Consider the following 18,195-nt stretch of genomic DNA (forward strand, 5'->3'; position numbering starts at 1 on the left):
ACATATCTCTGCCTGAGCAAAATCTCATTGAGAGTTGAGACACAAATGGCTACGGAAAACGCTCTATGATTATACAGAAATATTACCAATACCATATTATAAAACAGTGCTTGGTATGCGGACAAAATTAAGGCTATTTCGGATATATTTAGTTTACACGCCTAGATTATGAGTTATTAAAATGGCAATTTACTTGTCATATGTGTAAGTAGGCTCACATATTTTGTTGCAACGGCAATCATTATTAAGCGTATGGCAATCATAATTGAACCACAATATTTATTTACAGAAAAGAACGATAAACAAATAAAAGATCTATCATCACAATAATATCAACATCATCGGATAGTTAAACAAAATCATTTCGTTATTTGTAAATAGTCTCCGACGTTTGGCATTATATCCTCAACTCCAGTACAAAAAAGGAAAAACGATAAGGTAATATTCACGTACATTGTTTTTAGATACATTCCCACACACACACAATACGTGAAACCCACACTATTTATATGCGTAAAAGCAAGAAGACACATTAAACAAGCATCATTCACACTGGCCCGCGAACCCATTTTCACTGCACCAAAGAACTAATGTTTACTGTAATTAAGCTCTTTGGTATTCCCATGGAGATAAAACAGCCGTTTGGCTCGCTCCGACTGCTGGCATCTAACAATGAGCCTCTGTAACGACCTAGCAGTTTTTTTACACAGGATAGATTGTATCACGCCGCGACGCACGCGACTTAGTCTTCGCGTGGCAGTTGTTTTGGTTAATGAGAACTTGCGTTAATTGGATAGGTGGTTAAATATCTGCAGAATGCACATTTTCCTGTCCCATCCTGCTGTATTTGTACACGCTTCGATAAAGTTCTGTCTTACGCATTTAGGAATGGGTATTTTTAGTTATTCTCGGCATAACTTGCCAGCGGATCTGCCGCCAGATCAAATATGAAAAACATATTTATACGTAAGTACGTAATATGGGTAAATCTGATTACAAAAAGATAAATTCTACTACGTTAGCAAATCACATATACGTTAGCAGAGCTTACTGGTTAATATAGACCCTTTGAGACTGATTAGCGACTCAATAGACATCAATGGTCCGGCACATATCCCAGATTATCGATATGTAATCTCATATTAATCGCCGATACTATTCCTGTGGGGACACATTAAATGCGTACATGTATGTTTTCCTTTGATACAATAAACCAATTTAAGGACATGCCCAAAATGATTTTTTTTTCGACAGAATTCAAAAGCGAGCCTATTACAATAAATTATTTAATTTTGGAGACCCCTGAACACTTTTAAAATATAAATGTAGCTACATTGGAATACAATCCCAAAAATTTACGACACAGATATAGTTTATAATATATCCACAAAATTTAAAAACGAATATTGTAACTACATGAAAAATTAATTCTTGCCCTGCACTCAGTTTTAAGAATCTAGTCAGTAGATTCCGTGAGCGATCGCAAATTTTATCACATTCCTTTTATCCATATTTTCAATCTGCAATCAAAGCTAAACACATCTCATAAAATATAACCTAAAGCCAGTATAAACCCTCCTAAAATTAAGCAATATTATGAGTTATTTTTATACGCTTGACCAACGCGTATATCTAATCTGAGCTCAGTGGTATAAGTGAGTTCGCTTAGTATGGACGCGCGAAGGATTCGAGGCGAGCGCGATGCGGCGCCGACCCGGGGTCGCCGACCGCTACCAATTTAGTGCCAAACCGCCCACCAGGGAAGCAGAGAAAGTCTAGACCGCTTTGCGTACTACGACCATAAACCACGGATCTGTTGTAGATTTGCACTCTGTACTAATAAATGGGATTGTTGTTTTATGTGTTTATCACTAGTAGTAAATAATACAGTAGGCATTGGCTTCTGTTTTTCCTTAGAATATTATTATTTTTAAAAAATGTATATTTCATAGCAGTGCAAACAAAACATTACAATATACTTTTAGAACAAAGTTATCCAGAGGTAAATACTTTACATTCAGTACAGGGTTCGTTGAGGAAAATTATAATTGGTACGTAATGAAAGAGCGAAGATAAAAGGCGAAGATTCCCACAACTATCAAATGCCATTTGTTTGGCCTAACCTAGAGCATACGGGCCACACTATAAAGAATTCAAGTAGGTACTGAATTACTAGTCTATATTACTAGATAACATGATATCGCCTAGGATTTCCGAATGACAAAAAGATAAGTCGAATTGAAGAACAAAATTAATTTTGCAACGCCAAAAACGTCATTCCTTCCGTCGTTAGCCATAACTGTTGATGCTTCGAAAGCAAATGTAAATTGGTGATCGCACATTTTTAATTATAGTGCATTTTATACATTTATGTTAGTATTGATAATGGCACATTTTGGATGTGATTTATTTATATCAATAACTTGTAGAAGTATTTATATTGGTATGAGGAGTGAATAAAATACGTCAAATAGCTGGATCTCATGATTGCATGAACTTGGAATATATTTCATTTTTTCACTTTCAAGGAACTTTAACCCCTAATAATCAAAGTTCATTTCCAATTGATGCCGGATCGCAAGGATAAGAACATAATATCAAAAGAATCACTCTTTTTCTAAGATGTGGAACCCTAAAAACAAATACATAAACTAATATAACAAATCAATATGCATTAGTTACGCAAGTGGACACTAAACGCCATTTTAGCAAAACATTCGTACAGGTAAAAACCCTAACCGGCTAACTGGATAAGGTGTTAAGAACTAAGTGAATTTAGAATGCCTAGACATAAGATCTACGCGTAACATTGAGCAATGCGAGCAACGAGCATGTTGCCGTATACATTACACCTTCATAACTGGAACACTTTCAATTTTATGATCTGCTATTGCAAAATATTTACTGCGGTCGAATGTATTGTAAAGCCATGATCGTTATGGAATACCATAATGTTAAAACCTCACATGGTATGTAACTTTCGTCAGCGCATATTTAAATTATATTATATACATTAAATGTCCTAATGTTCATTTAATAAATCCTCAAGGACTAACTCCATTGAGTGGATTAAACTTAGGTCTAATTTCTGCTTTTTTTCGCCCATGGTTTTTTATTTGAAGATTCAGACACGAATATATCTAATAAACTGTCTGTGACTTGAAAATTAAAAACATTTTAAAAAAACTTCAAAATAATAATGTTATCGGGAGTGCCATAATAGGTACCTACTACTTCTACCGCTGTGAATTTAGGTATTATTGATACAATATGCTATTCACCTTCCTTGTATATTAAAAATACTAGCTTTTGCCCGCAGCTCCGCCCGCGTTATAAAGTTTTTCAGGCTAAAGTTTTCCGGGAGCCTATGTTCTTCCCAGGGTCTCAAACTGTCTTCATACCATATTTCATCTTAATGCGTTGGGTAGTTTTTGAGTTTAACACGTTCAGGCAGACGGATGCAGTGGGGGACTTTGTTTTATAATAATATTTTTTAGAACTTTTTAAGAGGAACAATCCCGTCATACATCATTGTTGCATAACTTTAACCGTTTACGCAGCGCACGCAACGGAAGCTCTCAAAACTAATAAATTGTCCCCGTTTTTGCAACATAAGGGCTATCCAACGCAAAAATAATTTTTCAGTTTGGACCGGTAGTTCCTGAGATTAGCCATTACTGCTCCGCTCCTATTGGGTATAGCGTGATGATATATAGCCTATAGCACTCCACGAACAAAGGGCTATCCAACGCAAAAAGAATTTTTCAGTTTGGACCGGTAGTTCCTGAGATTAGCGCGTTCAAACAAACAAACAAACAAACAAACAAACAAACTCTTCAGCTTTATATAATAGTATAGAAGTATAGATAAAAAAAAAACAATTACAATACATAAGTAAAACAAACATAAAAAATCAGCGCGTGTGCAAATACGCGATAACGTGAAGTTGTTGCATACAAAACATTTCCAATTGCAAAACAATCAACGAAAAATGCATTTTCGAGTGAACAGTTTGAAAACCACGTACAATAATTACAACACACGCGATGTGGACGAGATAACAACCTATACGTTTTCAATAGTCTTTCAGCCTTGCAAATTGCAATCGACAAAGGACGATAGTTATACAGCCATCAACTACAAAATATCACACAAATTACGTCATTTATGGTAAATTTAGTGTACAATTTAAATATGACAGAATGTATTACTTCAATATTCTCTATTCATTTTTAAGTCTGAAAACATAGAAGCATTTATGGAATTATTATTTTCTTTTTTACTTTTTAAAATGTATACTGCAAATAAATATTTGATAAAAAAAAAAACAGAGCAAAATATTATAATTAATATGTACCAACATTGCGGGAGTTAATAGATTTAATGAATACCTTTAAAAATATTTTACGATTCTTGTTCGATGATTGCCACCGTTTTAATGATTTTATAATTGTTATTTTAATTATAATTCAGTAATTAATGAGCGCAATAATAATTTATATCATAAAATGACAACGTCTGCTGCGCAGAAAAATCATTAATAATTATTGAATGAACTATAGTTTTAAGTGGGCGACTGGCAAGCAACTTCAACCATACCAGTACCAACCAAGCATGTGCTAACTGCGTTATTAAAAAAAAATAGAATTCAGGATAGGGAAAATCTGTTGTGCACTATATGAAACAAAACCTCATAATGTCAATTAAAATTGATTTCCTGTTATTTTGCAAATCCATAGAAGAAATCGATTATTGAAAAACCACTGCCTGCACGATTACACAATTTTCGACTTATAAAGAAACTGGCTCGGGACTCCACCAACGTAAAATGGTTTTTCCTAAATAAAATTCGCGTTATATATTCTCTCGAGATAAAAAGTATCCTATGTCCTTCCCCGGATCGCAAACTATCTCCATACCAAATTTCATCGAAATCGGTTCAGTGATTCAGTCATGAAAGCAAAACAGACATACACTTACACCCGTTTATAATATGATCCAATATAAATATGGAATTGAATTTACACCGCTCGCTGCAATCACTCGGCCTTGCTATTGGTTAATGAACCACGACCTCTGCTAAAGCCCGATAATCTGCGGGCGTTAGTTGTTATCAAACAGCAACTGGAAATTATTTAGAACATATTATCAAACGGATATTTAAATACATTCCTCTTAGTCTAAAAACAATAATCACATTTTTTTAAATGAACTGTAGAAACAATGGGGAAAACACACTACCTAATGATTAATGTTCATTATTAACAGCATGACCTTGGAAGTTTGATCTCATACAGCATCTTACATATATAATAAACCTAAACACATATAGTTAATGACACGTCACAAAATCGGCAACATACGTGTGAAGAGGCCTCGAACCGTTCGTTTGTCCGCGAGCTTTGTGCGTTCACATATTGACGGCGAGTAATCGAGCCGCGCATCATGAACGCCTGATTGGATTTGAACATTTCCCACGTGTTCCAATACGTTTGAATGTACATTTTACTACTTATACTGACGATCCTGAACGTGGATTAATACGTATTTGAAAACATTTGAAAATTGTAAAATATATTACGTAATAAGTGTTGGAGACGAGGAAAAAATTAAGCAGCGGATTGTATTTTGCATTTCCTCTTTAAATAATAATTCTACAGACTACAGTAGATCGGTAGATAAGTAAGGTTACGACGTGCATCAACTTCCCAAACGAGGACAAAGTCCCTCCTTCGGTTATAATAATAATCACGAATGTATTTCCCCACTTTTCTCTGGCTTGCTACACGTTCCTTGTTGTGGCCTTCTCCATGCACATAATTGCATGAAACTTTTATTTGTGACATTCTTTTCTCTTTTGATAACTCTTATTTAGGCAATTATGTGAAATTTTATATACCTATTATTACTTTCGTTTTGCCTTTTGGCTTGTAATAAGCGCCATTTCAATGACTATATTACCAAATAGAATTATTGTTATTTATTTAAGACATATCTCTGCCTGAGCAAAATCTCATTGAGAGTTGAGACACAAATGGCTACGGAAAACGCTCTATGATTATACAGAAATATTACCAATACCATATTATAAAACAGTGCTTGGTATGCGGACAAAATTAAGGCTATTTCGGATATATTTAGTTTACACGCCTAGATTATGAGTTATTAAAATGGCAATTTACTTGTCATATGTGTAAGTAGGCTCACATATTTTGTTGCAACGGCAATCATTATTAAGCGTATGGCAATCATAATTGAACCACAATATTTATTTACAGAAAAGAACGATAAACAAATAAAAGATCTATCATCACAATAATATCAACATCATCGGATAGTTAAACAAAATCATTTCGTTATTTGTAAATAGTCTCCGACGTTTGGCATTATATCCTCAACTCCAGTACAAAAAGGAAAAACGATAAGGTAATATTCACGTACATTGTTTTTAGATACATTCCCACACACACACAATACGTGAAACCCACACTATTTATATGCGTAAAAGCAAGAAGACACATTAAACAAGCATCATTCACACTGGCCCGCGAACCCATTTTCACTGCACCAAAGAACTAATGTTTACTGTAATTAAGCTCTTTTGGTATTCCCATGGAGATAAAACAGCCGTTTGGCTCGCTCCGACTGCTGGCATCTAACAATGAGCCTCTGTAACGACCTAGCAGTTTTTTACACAGGATAGATTGTATCACGCCGCGACGCACGCGACTTAGTCTTCGCGTGGCAGTTGTTTTGGTTAATGAGAACTTGCGTTAATTGGATAGGTGGTTAAATATCTGCAGAATGCACATTTTCCTGTCCCATCCTGCTGTATTTGTACACGCTTCGATAAAGTTCTGTCTTACGCATTTAGGAATGGGTATTTTTAGTTATTCTCGGCATAACTTGCCAGCGGATCTGCCGCCAGATCAAATATGAAAAACATATTTATACGTAAGTACGTAATATGGGTAAATCTGATTACAAAAAGATAAATTCTACTACGTTAGCAAATCACATATACGTTAGCAGAGCTTACTGGTTAATATAGACCCTTTGAGACTGATTAGCGACTCAATAGACATCAATGGTCCGGCACATATCCCAGATTATCGATATGTAATCTCATATTAATCGCCGATACTATTCCTGTGGGGGACACATTAAATGCGTACATGTATGTTTTCCTTTGATACAATAAACCAATTTAAGGACATGCCCAAAATGATTTTTTTTTCGACAGAATTCAAAAGCGAGCCTATTACAATAAATTATTTAATTTTGGAGACCCCTGAACACTTTTTAAAATATAAATGTAGCTACATTGGAATACAATCCCAAAAATTTACGACACAGATATAGTTTATAATATATCCACAAAATTTAAAAACGAATATTGTAACTACATGAAAAATTAATTCTTGCCCTGCACTCAGTTTTAAGAATCTAGTCAGTAGATTCCGTGAGCGATCGCAAATTTTATCACATTCCTTTTATCCATATTTTCAATCTGCAATCAAAGCTAAACACATCTCATAAAATATAACCTAAAGCCAGTATAAACCCTCCTAAAATTAAGCAATATTATGAGTTATTTTTATACGCTTGACCAACGCGTATATCTAATCTGAGCTCAGTGGTATAAGTGAGTTCGCTTAGTATGGACGCGCGAAGGATTCGAGGCGAGCGCGATGCGGCGCCGACCCGGGGTCGCCGACCGCTACCAATTTAGTGCCAAACCGCCCACCAGGGAAGCAGAGAAAGTCTAGACCGCTTTGCGTACTACGACCATAAACCACGGATCTGTTGTAGATTTGCACTCTGTACTAATAAATGGGATTGTTGTTTTATGTGTTTATCACTAGTAGTAAATAATACAGTAGGCATTGGCTTCTGTTTTTCCTTAGAATATTATTATTTTTAAAAAATGTATATTTCATAGCAGTGCAAACAAAACATTACAATATACTTTTAGAACAAAGTTATCCAGAGGTAAATACTTTACATTCAGTACAGGGTTCGTTGAGGAAAATTATAATTGGTACGTAATGAAAGAGCGAAGATAAAAGGCGAAGATTCCCACAACTATCAAATGCCATTTGTTTGGCCTAACCTAGAGCATACGGGCCACACTATAAAGAATTCAAGTAGGTACTGAATTACTAGTCTATATTACTAGATAACATGATATCGCCTAGGATTTCCGAATGACAAAAAGATAAGTCGAATTGAAGAACAAAATTAATTTTGCAACGCCAAAAACGTCATTCCTTCCGTCGTTAGCCATAACTGTTGATGCTTCGAAAGCAAATGTAAATTGGTGATCGCACATTTTTAATTATAGTGCATTTTATACATTTATGTTAGTATTGATAATGGCACATTTTGGATGTGATTTATTTATATCAATAACTTGTAGAAGTATTTATATTGGTATGAGGAGTGAATAAAATACGTCAAATAGCTGGATCTCATGATTGCATGAACTTGGAATATATTTCATTTTTTCACTTTCAAGGAACTTTAACCCCTAATAATCAAAGTTCATTTCCAATTGATGCCGGATCGCAAGGATAAGAACATAATATCAAAAGAATCACTCTTTTTCTAAGATGTGGAACCCTAAAAACAAATACATAAACTAATATAACAAATCAATATGCATTAGTTACGCAAGTGGACACTAAACGCCATTTTAGCAAAACATTCGTACAGGTAAAAACCCTAACCGGCTAACTGGATAAGGTGTTAAGAACTAAGTGAATTTAGAATGCCTAGACATAAGATCTACGCGTAACATTGAGCAATGCGAGCAACGAGCATGTTGCCGTATACATTACACCTTCATAACTGGAACACTTTCAATTTTATGATCTGCTATTGCAAAATATTTACTGCGGTCGAATGTATTGTAAAGCCATGATCGTTATGGAATACCATAATGTTAAAACCTCACATGGTATGTAACTTTCGTCAGCGCATATTTAAATTATATTATATACATTAAATGTCCTAATGTTCATTTAATAAATCCTCAAGGACTAACTCCATTGAGTGGATTAAACTTAGGTCTAATTTCTGCTTTTTTCGCCCATGGTTTTTTATTTGAAGATTCAGACACGAATATATCTAATAAACTGTCTGTGACTTGAAAATTAAAAACATTTTAAAAAAACTTCAAAATAATAATGTTATCGGGAGTGCCATAATAGGTACCTACTACTTCTACCGCTGTGAATTTAGGTATTATTGATACAATATGCTATTCACCTTCCTTGTATATTAAAAATACTAGCTTTTGCCCGCAGCTCCGCCCGCGTTATAAAGTTTTTCAGGCTAAAGTTTTCCGGGAGCCTATGTTCTTCCCAGGGTCTCAAACTGTCTTCATACCATATTTCATCTTAATGCGTTGGGTAGTTTTTGAGTTTAACACGTTCAGGCAGACGGATGCAGTGGGGGACTTTGTTTTATAATAATATTTTTTAGAACTTTTTAAGAGGAACAATCCCGTCATACATCATTGTTGCATAACTTTAACCGTTTACGCAGCGCACGCAACGGAAGCTCTCAAAACTAATAAATTGTCCCCGTTTTTGCAACATAAGGGCTATCCAACGCAAAAATAATTTTTCAGTTTGGACCGGTAGTTCCTGAGATTAGCCATTACTGCTCCGCTCCTATTGGGTATAGCGTGATGATATATAGCCTATAGCACTCCACGAACAAAGGGCTATCCAACGCAAAAAGAATTTTTCAGTTTGGACCGGTAGTTCCTGAGATTAGCGCGTTCAAACAAACAAACAAACAAACAAACAAACAAACTCTTCAGCTTTATATAATAGTATAGAAGTATAGATAAAAAAAAAACAATTACAATACATAAGTAAAACAAACATAAAAAATCAGCGCGTGTGCAAATACGCGATAACGTGAAGTTGTTGCATACAAAACATTTCCAATTGCAAAAACAATCAACGAAAAATGCATTTTCGAGTGAACAGTTTGAAAACCACGTACAATAATTACAACACACGCGATGTGGACGAGATAACAACCTATACGTTTTCAATAGTCTTTCAGCCTTGCAAATTGCAATCGACAAAGGACGATAGTTATACAGCCATCAACTACAAAATATCACACAAATTACGTCATTTATGGTAAATTTAGTGTACAATTTAAATATGACAGAATGTATTACTTCAATATTCTCTATTCATTTTTAAGTCTGAAAACATAGAAGCATTTATGGAATTATTATTTTCTTTTTACTTTTTAAAATGTATACTGCAAATAAATATTTGATAAAAAAAAAAACAGAGCGAAATATTATAATTAATATGTACCAACATTGCGGGAGTTAATAGATTTAATGAATACCTTTAAAAATATTTTACGATTCTTGTTCGATGATTGCCACCGTTTTAATGATTTTATAATTGTTATTTTAATTATAATTCAGTAATTAATGAGCGCAATAATAATTTATATCATAAAATGACAACGTCTGCTGCGCAGAAAAATCATTAATAATTATTGAATGAACTATAGTTTTAAGTGGGCGACTGGCAAGCAACTTCAACCATACCAGTACCAACCAAGCATGTGCTAACTGCGTTATTAAAAAAAATAGAATTCAGGATAGGGAAAATCTGTTGTGCACTATATGAAACAAAACCTCATAATGTCAATTAAAATTGATTTCCTGTTATTTTGCAAATCCATAGAAGAAATCGATTATTGAAAAACCACTGCCTGCACGATTACACAATTTTCGACTTATAAAGAAACTGGCTCGGGACTCCACCAACGTAAAATGGTTTTTCCTAAATAAAATTCGCGTTATATATTCTCTCGAGATAAAAAGTATCCTATGTCCTTCCCCGGATCGCAAACTATCTCCATACCAAATTTCATCGAAATCGGTTCAGTGATTCAGTCATGAAAGCAAAACAGACATACACTTACACCCGTTTATAATATGATCCAATATAAATATGGAATTGAATTTACACCGCTCGCTGCAATCACTCGGCCTTGCTATTGGTTAATGAACCACGACCTCTGCTAAAGCCCGATAATCTGCGGGCGTTAGTTGTTATCAAACAGCATTAGACGTTAAGCCGTGTCGGAAACCTTATGATAGTTAAGTCTATTAATCTAGTCATCAGCTCGCATTGTAACAGCATTGTTGCACGATAACTTATATGAGAGGAAATCTTCAAAATTGATTGAAATATGTTATTCTCGTAAATATGTAAATAAAATCTATTTGTATAAAGTACAGTTTAGTTCTGAACAGTGACTCAAGGCTATAAACCACTATAAAAGAGTTTTCATTATGTTCCCGACGGTCGCTTCGGAACTGAACGCCAATAGCTAATTAAACAACGCTGAAGTTTGAAAGGCAGCATTATTGGCACATGGTATGCGGCTGGGGCACTGGGTATACCGTGATATCTACTAAGCTAACATACAACGAGTGATCGGAAGACTCCAATTTTCAAAACAAAGATATAGTCACGTAAAATAATTGCAGGCTTCCGAAAAAAAAAGAATTTATGTATGCATATATCGAAAAAGCACACACACACAGATCATCACGCATTTATCCCCGAAGGGGTATGCAGAGGTGGAACCAGGACACCCACTTTTCGCCGAGTGTCTTCCGTCCCAGGATGTGATAGGGGGCGAGCCTATCGCCATATCGGGCACACATTCCAGACTACGGGCTGATATTGAGCAGAAAAACCCAAATATCACTTTGCCCGACCCGGGATTCGAACTCAGGACCTCAGAGCGCCGCCGTACCGCGCATGCAGTACAACTACGCCACCGAGGCAGTCGAAAAGCAATTAGTTGAAAACCGGATAATGACCGTAATTGTTATTAAAAAAAAACAGTCGTAACCTTAAATTCTCAAACATACAAAAATAAAAATAATTCGACGTCGCCGACAATTCGATACAGAGAAATAAAAAATTTAAACCATAGAATTGTAACCATATGACTTGCGTCACGCAAGAACTTACGTGACGAATTTGATTGTGTGAATCCTTTTTTATACCCTAAGACGAAATCGTGTGACGATACAATGCGTATCAGAGTTAAATAACCATAATCGAGGTAAATCTCAATAGTTACTTAGAATAATTCATACAGGCAAAATAAGTAGGTACTACTTAAATGACAAAGTGCATAAACAATCGCTTCACGTATGTCATAAAAAAAGCACTTCGCTACACGACATCAGGGGCGTAGCTAGGACCGGGGGGGGAAGGTCGGTATTCACCCAATCCAAAAATTAAGTTTGTTCAACTAACTATTGATTGTCTATAGACCTTTTAAGGCCGTCAATCTTTTATTATATTTATCAAGCGAATATGGATGTCGTGCAATTCACATTTTTGTTTAATTTTTTTTAACCCCCCATACTAAAACCTGGCTACAACCGCGGACGAAACTAAACGTTTGTACCGTGCAGTGGCCATCATAATGGCATGTCAACGCATCGACAGGTTGCAACACAGACCACGGTGCTGTATTAGGGTACACCGTCACGGTCTACGGAATATGATTAATACAGGTATTATGACCATACAACAACTGAGGTCCTATTCAGTCCGCAGTTTATCGCGCGACCTTGCCACAACGATTAGGTGATATTTATTTGCTACAGCACTTGTAAACGTGTCAGATATTAATGTTATCTTTAAATATGACTCTTTTGCGTTTCACAATAGGTATATTGATGGATTAAGATTGCATATAAAATTACCACGAGAACCAATAAAACAAAAGCAGATTTATTTTATATAAGTACTGACTGGCTAACGCTTGCGGCTTCGCTCGCGTGAAAGCGTTTTGCTGAGATAAAAGTCCCGCTTTATTTCTCAGGGATAAAAAATAGCCTATGTCCTTCCCAAGGTCTCAAACTATCTCCGTACCACATTTTATTGAAATACTGGAAGTACGATCTCTTAATTGACAGTGAATACACAACTGCATGGATATTTAACGATGAAAATACTTATGATAAATTATAAAAACTGTGTATGTTACTGTAAAGGGATTTCGACCGTATTTAGAAGAAAAATTATGACTCAATTCTTTCTAGTGACCAAAAACCAAGGAGGCGATAACACTATCAAATATCGATACATAAATCCCATAAACCCAGAATAAAGCAAATCTGTTCAAATAAATTAGACCATTTGAGTCAACAACTTTATATTTAATAATAATCACACTACTTCATACTCTAACAATGTATTGTGATAAAAGTTACTGTTAACAGTTTTGCGCTAAAACAGTATACGAAAAGCAAACAAATAATTATCAACTCTAACACATATATGGAAACTACATTAGTAAGACAATTTAAATGAGTAAAAACTTGACGACCTTCAGGGTGGCTATGTTAGGTGTATTGATAAAGTACGAAAACGTACGAAACGGCACGACGTAAATCAATGATTAAAAATCACTGTGATTTTGTTAATAAAGCCTATAAGTTTTCAGTATAGGACAAAGCGGGAAAAAAGTATATTATAATATATTTTACAGGTGTATAAAATATAAATGAAGTGGATAAAACAGGTTTAAAATTATTAATTATATGGAAAAATATAAATCCTCATAGTTGTATGTGATTGACATAAGCATTTGTTTAATGAGTATGGATAGAAATAAACCCTATGACAAATGAATAGGTATCAGTGAAATTAAGTACACGGATAGACAAGTCCTGGGTTAACATAATACAGATGACTAGCTTATTTATCACCAGAAATAGTGCACAGTTGGACACAGAATTGAATGCCATTGTAGACCAAAGCTAAGTTACAGTGGTATAACATAGGTTCTTGCCACTGGGAGAAGAACCAAAATTTCCCCGGCAAAGCAAAACAAAGTATTTTCAAGAAATAAATGCATCCTAGCCACTGGTACATTTACGTATACAAAAGAAAACAGCATTTTTAGCTTTTTTTTACTTATTATGTCACACCCTAAAAAGTGTCCAACCTTTTACAAATACAAGATTGATGCTTAGAAATCATAATATGTTATCTTCCAGAGTCTATGGAACAATTTTTGACCAACAACATTATTTACAATTTGGTGAAATTTATACAAATTAAGTTGTTCGCAAAATTAATTGTAAAATGCTTTCTTATACTTGTGGTTTCCAATTATCATGTAACTGATTTGATTGCAAGAGATAAAAAAAAATTGTTGAGATTGCAGAAGCAAATAGAAAATTAAGGTTACAATATACTTTGATTTCGTAAATATAGTTCCACCAAATTTAAACTAATTGAATTTGACAGAGAAGATGTGCCTTTCATATTGATAATATAAGGTATTCTCAAGATTTACTGTGTATATGTACATGTAATCTTAGTTAGATCTTGTAGCATTCATATCAACAATCTATATATTACTCTTTGTTTAGGTACCACTCTTTCTTTAAAAATGAATTAAATTATGTAATTTAGTATAATCAATTATGGCCACAAATCATGTGGTTGAATTAAATAAAATGCTTTGACCATGGAGTTCCCTGGCACAAAGGCTGATTGTGATTAACTGCAATTCATTGGCACAATGCCTCTTTCATCTCCGTGCACAATTGCTACTTTGTTTAAAATAATGTTTATGCTTATGCAATGCAAGTATTTGTAATCCACATTTATGGTCATCAAAATTTACTTGTCAAATGAAATTTTCAACAGTGTGATGTATGAATGAGAACTTATGATGGATTATCTATACTATTATATAAAGCTGAAGAGTTTGTTTGTTTGTTTGTTTGTTTGTTTGTTTGTTTGAACGCGCTAATCTCAGGAACTACCGGTCCAAACTGAAAAATTCTTTTTGCGTTGGATAGCCCTTTGTTCGTGGAGTGCTATAGGCTATATATCATCACGCTATACCCAATAGGAGCGGGGCAGTAATGGCTAATCTCAGGAACTACCGGTCCAAACTGAAAAATTCTTTTTGTGTTGGATAGCCCTTTACTCGTGGAGTGCTATAGGCTATATATCATCACGCTATACCCAATAGGAGCGGGGCAGTAATGGCTAATCTCAGGAACTACCGGTCCAAACTGAAAAATTCTTTTTGCGTTGGATAGCCCTTTGTTCGTGGAGAGCTATAGGCTATATATCATCACGCTATATTCAATAGGAGCGGAGCAGTAATGGCTAATCTCAGGAACTACCGATTCGAACTGAAAAAATATTTTTGTGTTGAATAGTCCTTTGTTTGTGGAGTGCTCAAAGTTATATATCATCACGCTATGACCAATAGGAGCGGAGCAGTAATGGCTAATCTCAGGAACTACCGGTTTCAACTGAAAAATTCGTTTTGAGTTGGATAGCCCTTTGTTCCTGGAGTGCTATAGGCTATATATCATCATGCTATAACCAATAGGAGCGGAGCAGTAATAAAACATGTTGCAAAAACGGGGAAAATTATGAGTTTTGAGAGCTTCCGTTGCCTGCGCTGCGTAAACGGTTAAAGTTATGCAACAATGATGTATGACGGGATTGTTTCACTTAAAAGTTCTAAATAATATAACTAAGTCCCCCGCTGCATCTGTCTGCCTTAACGTGTTAAACTCAAAAACTACCTAACGTATTAAGATGAAATTTAGTATGGAGACAGTTTGAGACCCTGGGAAGAACATAGGCTCCCGGGAAACTACTATTTTTATAACGGAAAACTTTAGCCTGAAAAACTTTATAACGCGGGCGGAGCCGCGAGCAAAAGCTAGTAGTTTATAAAAGTCCCGCTTTAATATTTTACTGGGATAAAAAGTAACTTGTAGCACACTGGTAGAACTTCCTATTAATGAAAATTTCAAGATTTGTTCATTATTAATGAAATTTTCAAAGATTTGTGCGTTCAAACAAACAAACCCTTACAACAAAACACAATGTAGTACTTCACTTCTGCCTACACCTATAAAGATGTGGGTGTGAGTATACCATTTAAGTAGTATTTTACCATGAACTGCAGGTAAATTACTAAATAATTTCTCACACAACAATAAATGTTTCATACTTTTGAAACATGTGCTCAATTACTCACATGAATACTGACAAAATACTATCAAGTTTAGCCATATTGCGAACCTAAAAGGACACTCACCTGTTTGACAGTCTCCAGCTTATGTTTCTGATCTTCATCAGCTCCCGGCCCCATGACGACCACCGCGTACTTGTCAGACCCTTCCTCCTTAAGGCCGGATGGTGAGGCGTCTTTGCCTGCTGCATTGTTGGCTACTGCAGGTTCTTCAAGTGCGTTCACTGGAGCCTTGCTTGGCCCCCGCGAAGACGACACCGACGGAGCCAGATCAAACTGAGGCCGTTCTAACACTTTCATACCCATATCCTCATCAATCTTAGCCTTGAGACGGTTTCTGTCCTGCACTATGTGAGGGTCGTCTCCGTTTTCTCCGTGACGCACGATACCCACCACGGGGAAATCTCCCACTTCGTTCTGTGCGAGGGGCGGCGGCATGAGCAACTCTGGCCCCGCTTTCTGAATACGTTTGTACACATTGTAAACACTATCGTTCACACTGTTAGAACTTCTGAACTCTGGCAAATAGAAAAGTGCCCCTAACCATACGATTCCGAATGTCAAAAGTACAGAAACAATCAAATATTTTTCTCGGAGACGGAACGAGCGACGAGATATGGACGGGACGGGTACTCCATTTACAAAACGCTGATACGAAGGTAAAATCCCCGTCATGTTTACGTAAACACAAAACCTACACCTAATATTTTAAAATATAAATAATGACAATCACCGGACAAACGACTTATCAGCCGTAATCGGCGATCGCCATTAAGGAACTGCTGTCAACTACCAACGTAGACTGCGGTGAATAATGTTACCAGCACAAACTTACTAAAACGTACGAAAAAAGTTGCTGAAATATACAAAAATGAAGATACAAAATCAAAGCAATAATATTGTAATAATTGATTCGTAAAAGCATATTTGCGCTAGAACTCTTGCGTAGTATTGTTAAATGCTATTTTATTACTTAGGAAACCGAGACTGCTATTACATTATTCTGAGATCTTTATTTCATTATATTGACTCTTCAGTTTATATTGTGGGTAGTTTAAGATACACAGATAGATAAACGCGAGTTGAAAGACAATGTTAGCGAAATCTAGTTTGCCACAGATGTAGTTTAACACACCTTTCACTACCACTTTTCGCCAGCCACATTAAGAGATAGGTATTATGTACCGAATAAAGGCGAGCCTCTTGCCTTTGAACACGCATAACTCCTGAATCCAGCAGATACAGAGCAGAAAAACCTTATATCATTTTTCCTGACCTGGGAATCGAACCCGGGAACGCAGAAATTATACGATACAATTACGCTACAGAGGTGGTGGAATCTAGTGATAAATACTACGTAAACTCGTATTAAAAATATAGTCTGGCAACACCGATGTTAAAGTACTGTCAACTACCGTGATACCATGTACAATAAAAAAATGTTTCGATAGTTTATTGAATGGTAGTTTTTTTAGTACCTGTATTTTACTTTAAGTATTACAAAATAATTTAATGAAATATGGTTATGTAAAAAATGCATAAATTTTTTTTCAAATAAAATAACACTTAATCAGTTACAGCGCCACCTAGTGTCTTATTCAAACAAAGTTAGGTAAGTTTCTGTAGTGTCATTTATTAATGAATATTATACTTTGTACTAGAGGTCACTGTTACACTTTTTATTTTTATTAGAATATTATAAAGTAAAAAAATTGCTTCGGTGGCATAATTGTAACTTGTATTGCATGCGCGGTAAGATTTGCACCTTAAGGTTTAGGAGCGAATCCCAGGTCGGACAAAGTGCTATTAATACCAGCTCTGTGTTGTATACTGTCATTACATACATTTCTGGGTACGGGCCTCCTCTACTACTATACTGGATTAGACTACAATCTACCACGCTAGTGTAATTTGGGTTTATAGACTTCACATACTTTCAAAATCTAAAATAGAATTCTTAGGTATGTATTTTGGATATAGATTTGCTATTTTCCTTCCCCGTTGAAGCGAACGATAATTATTGATAAACAATACATTATGCACAACTTTCGAAAAGTCAGACATGTGTGCCTCGGGTTTTAACTCAGTATACACTCGTTCTCGACA

General features: G+C 35.4%; 1 protein-coding gene across 1 annotated transcript in view; it reads right to left on the reverse strand.

Annotated features, from left to right (window-relative positions):
* Positions 1–16,883, reverse strand: part of LOC115448215 (mannosyl-oligosaccharide 1,2-alpha-mannosidase IA) — a 102,063-nt gene extending 85,180 nt beyond the window's left edge. The window contains exon 1 of the mRNA XM_030175568.2: positions 16,156–16,883. Coding sequence (XP_030031428.1) covers positions 16,156–16,764 — 609 coding nt within the window. The 5' untranslated portion in view covers positions 16,765–16,883. The remainder of the gene's footprint in view (positions 1–16,155) is intronic.
* Positions 16,884–18,195: the final 1,312 nt, after the last annotated feature.

Source organism: Manduca sexta, chromosome 20 (assembly GCF_014839805.1).
Source record: "Manduca sexta isolate Smith_Timp_Sample1 chromosome 20, JHU_Msex_v1.0, whole genome shotgun sequence".
Lineage (NCBI taxonomy): Eukaryota > Metazoa > Arthropoda > Insecta > Lepidoptera > Sphingidae > Manduca > Manduca sexta.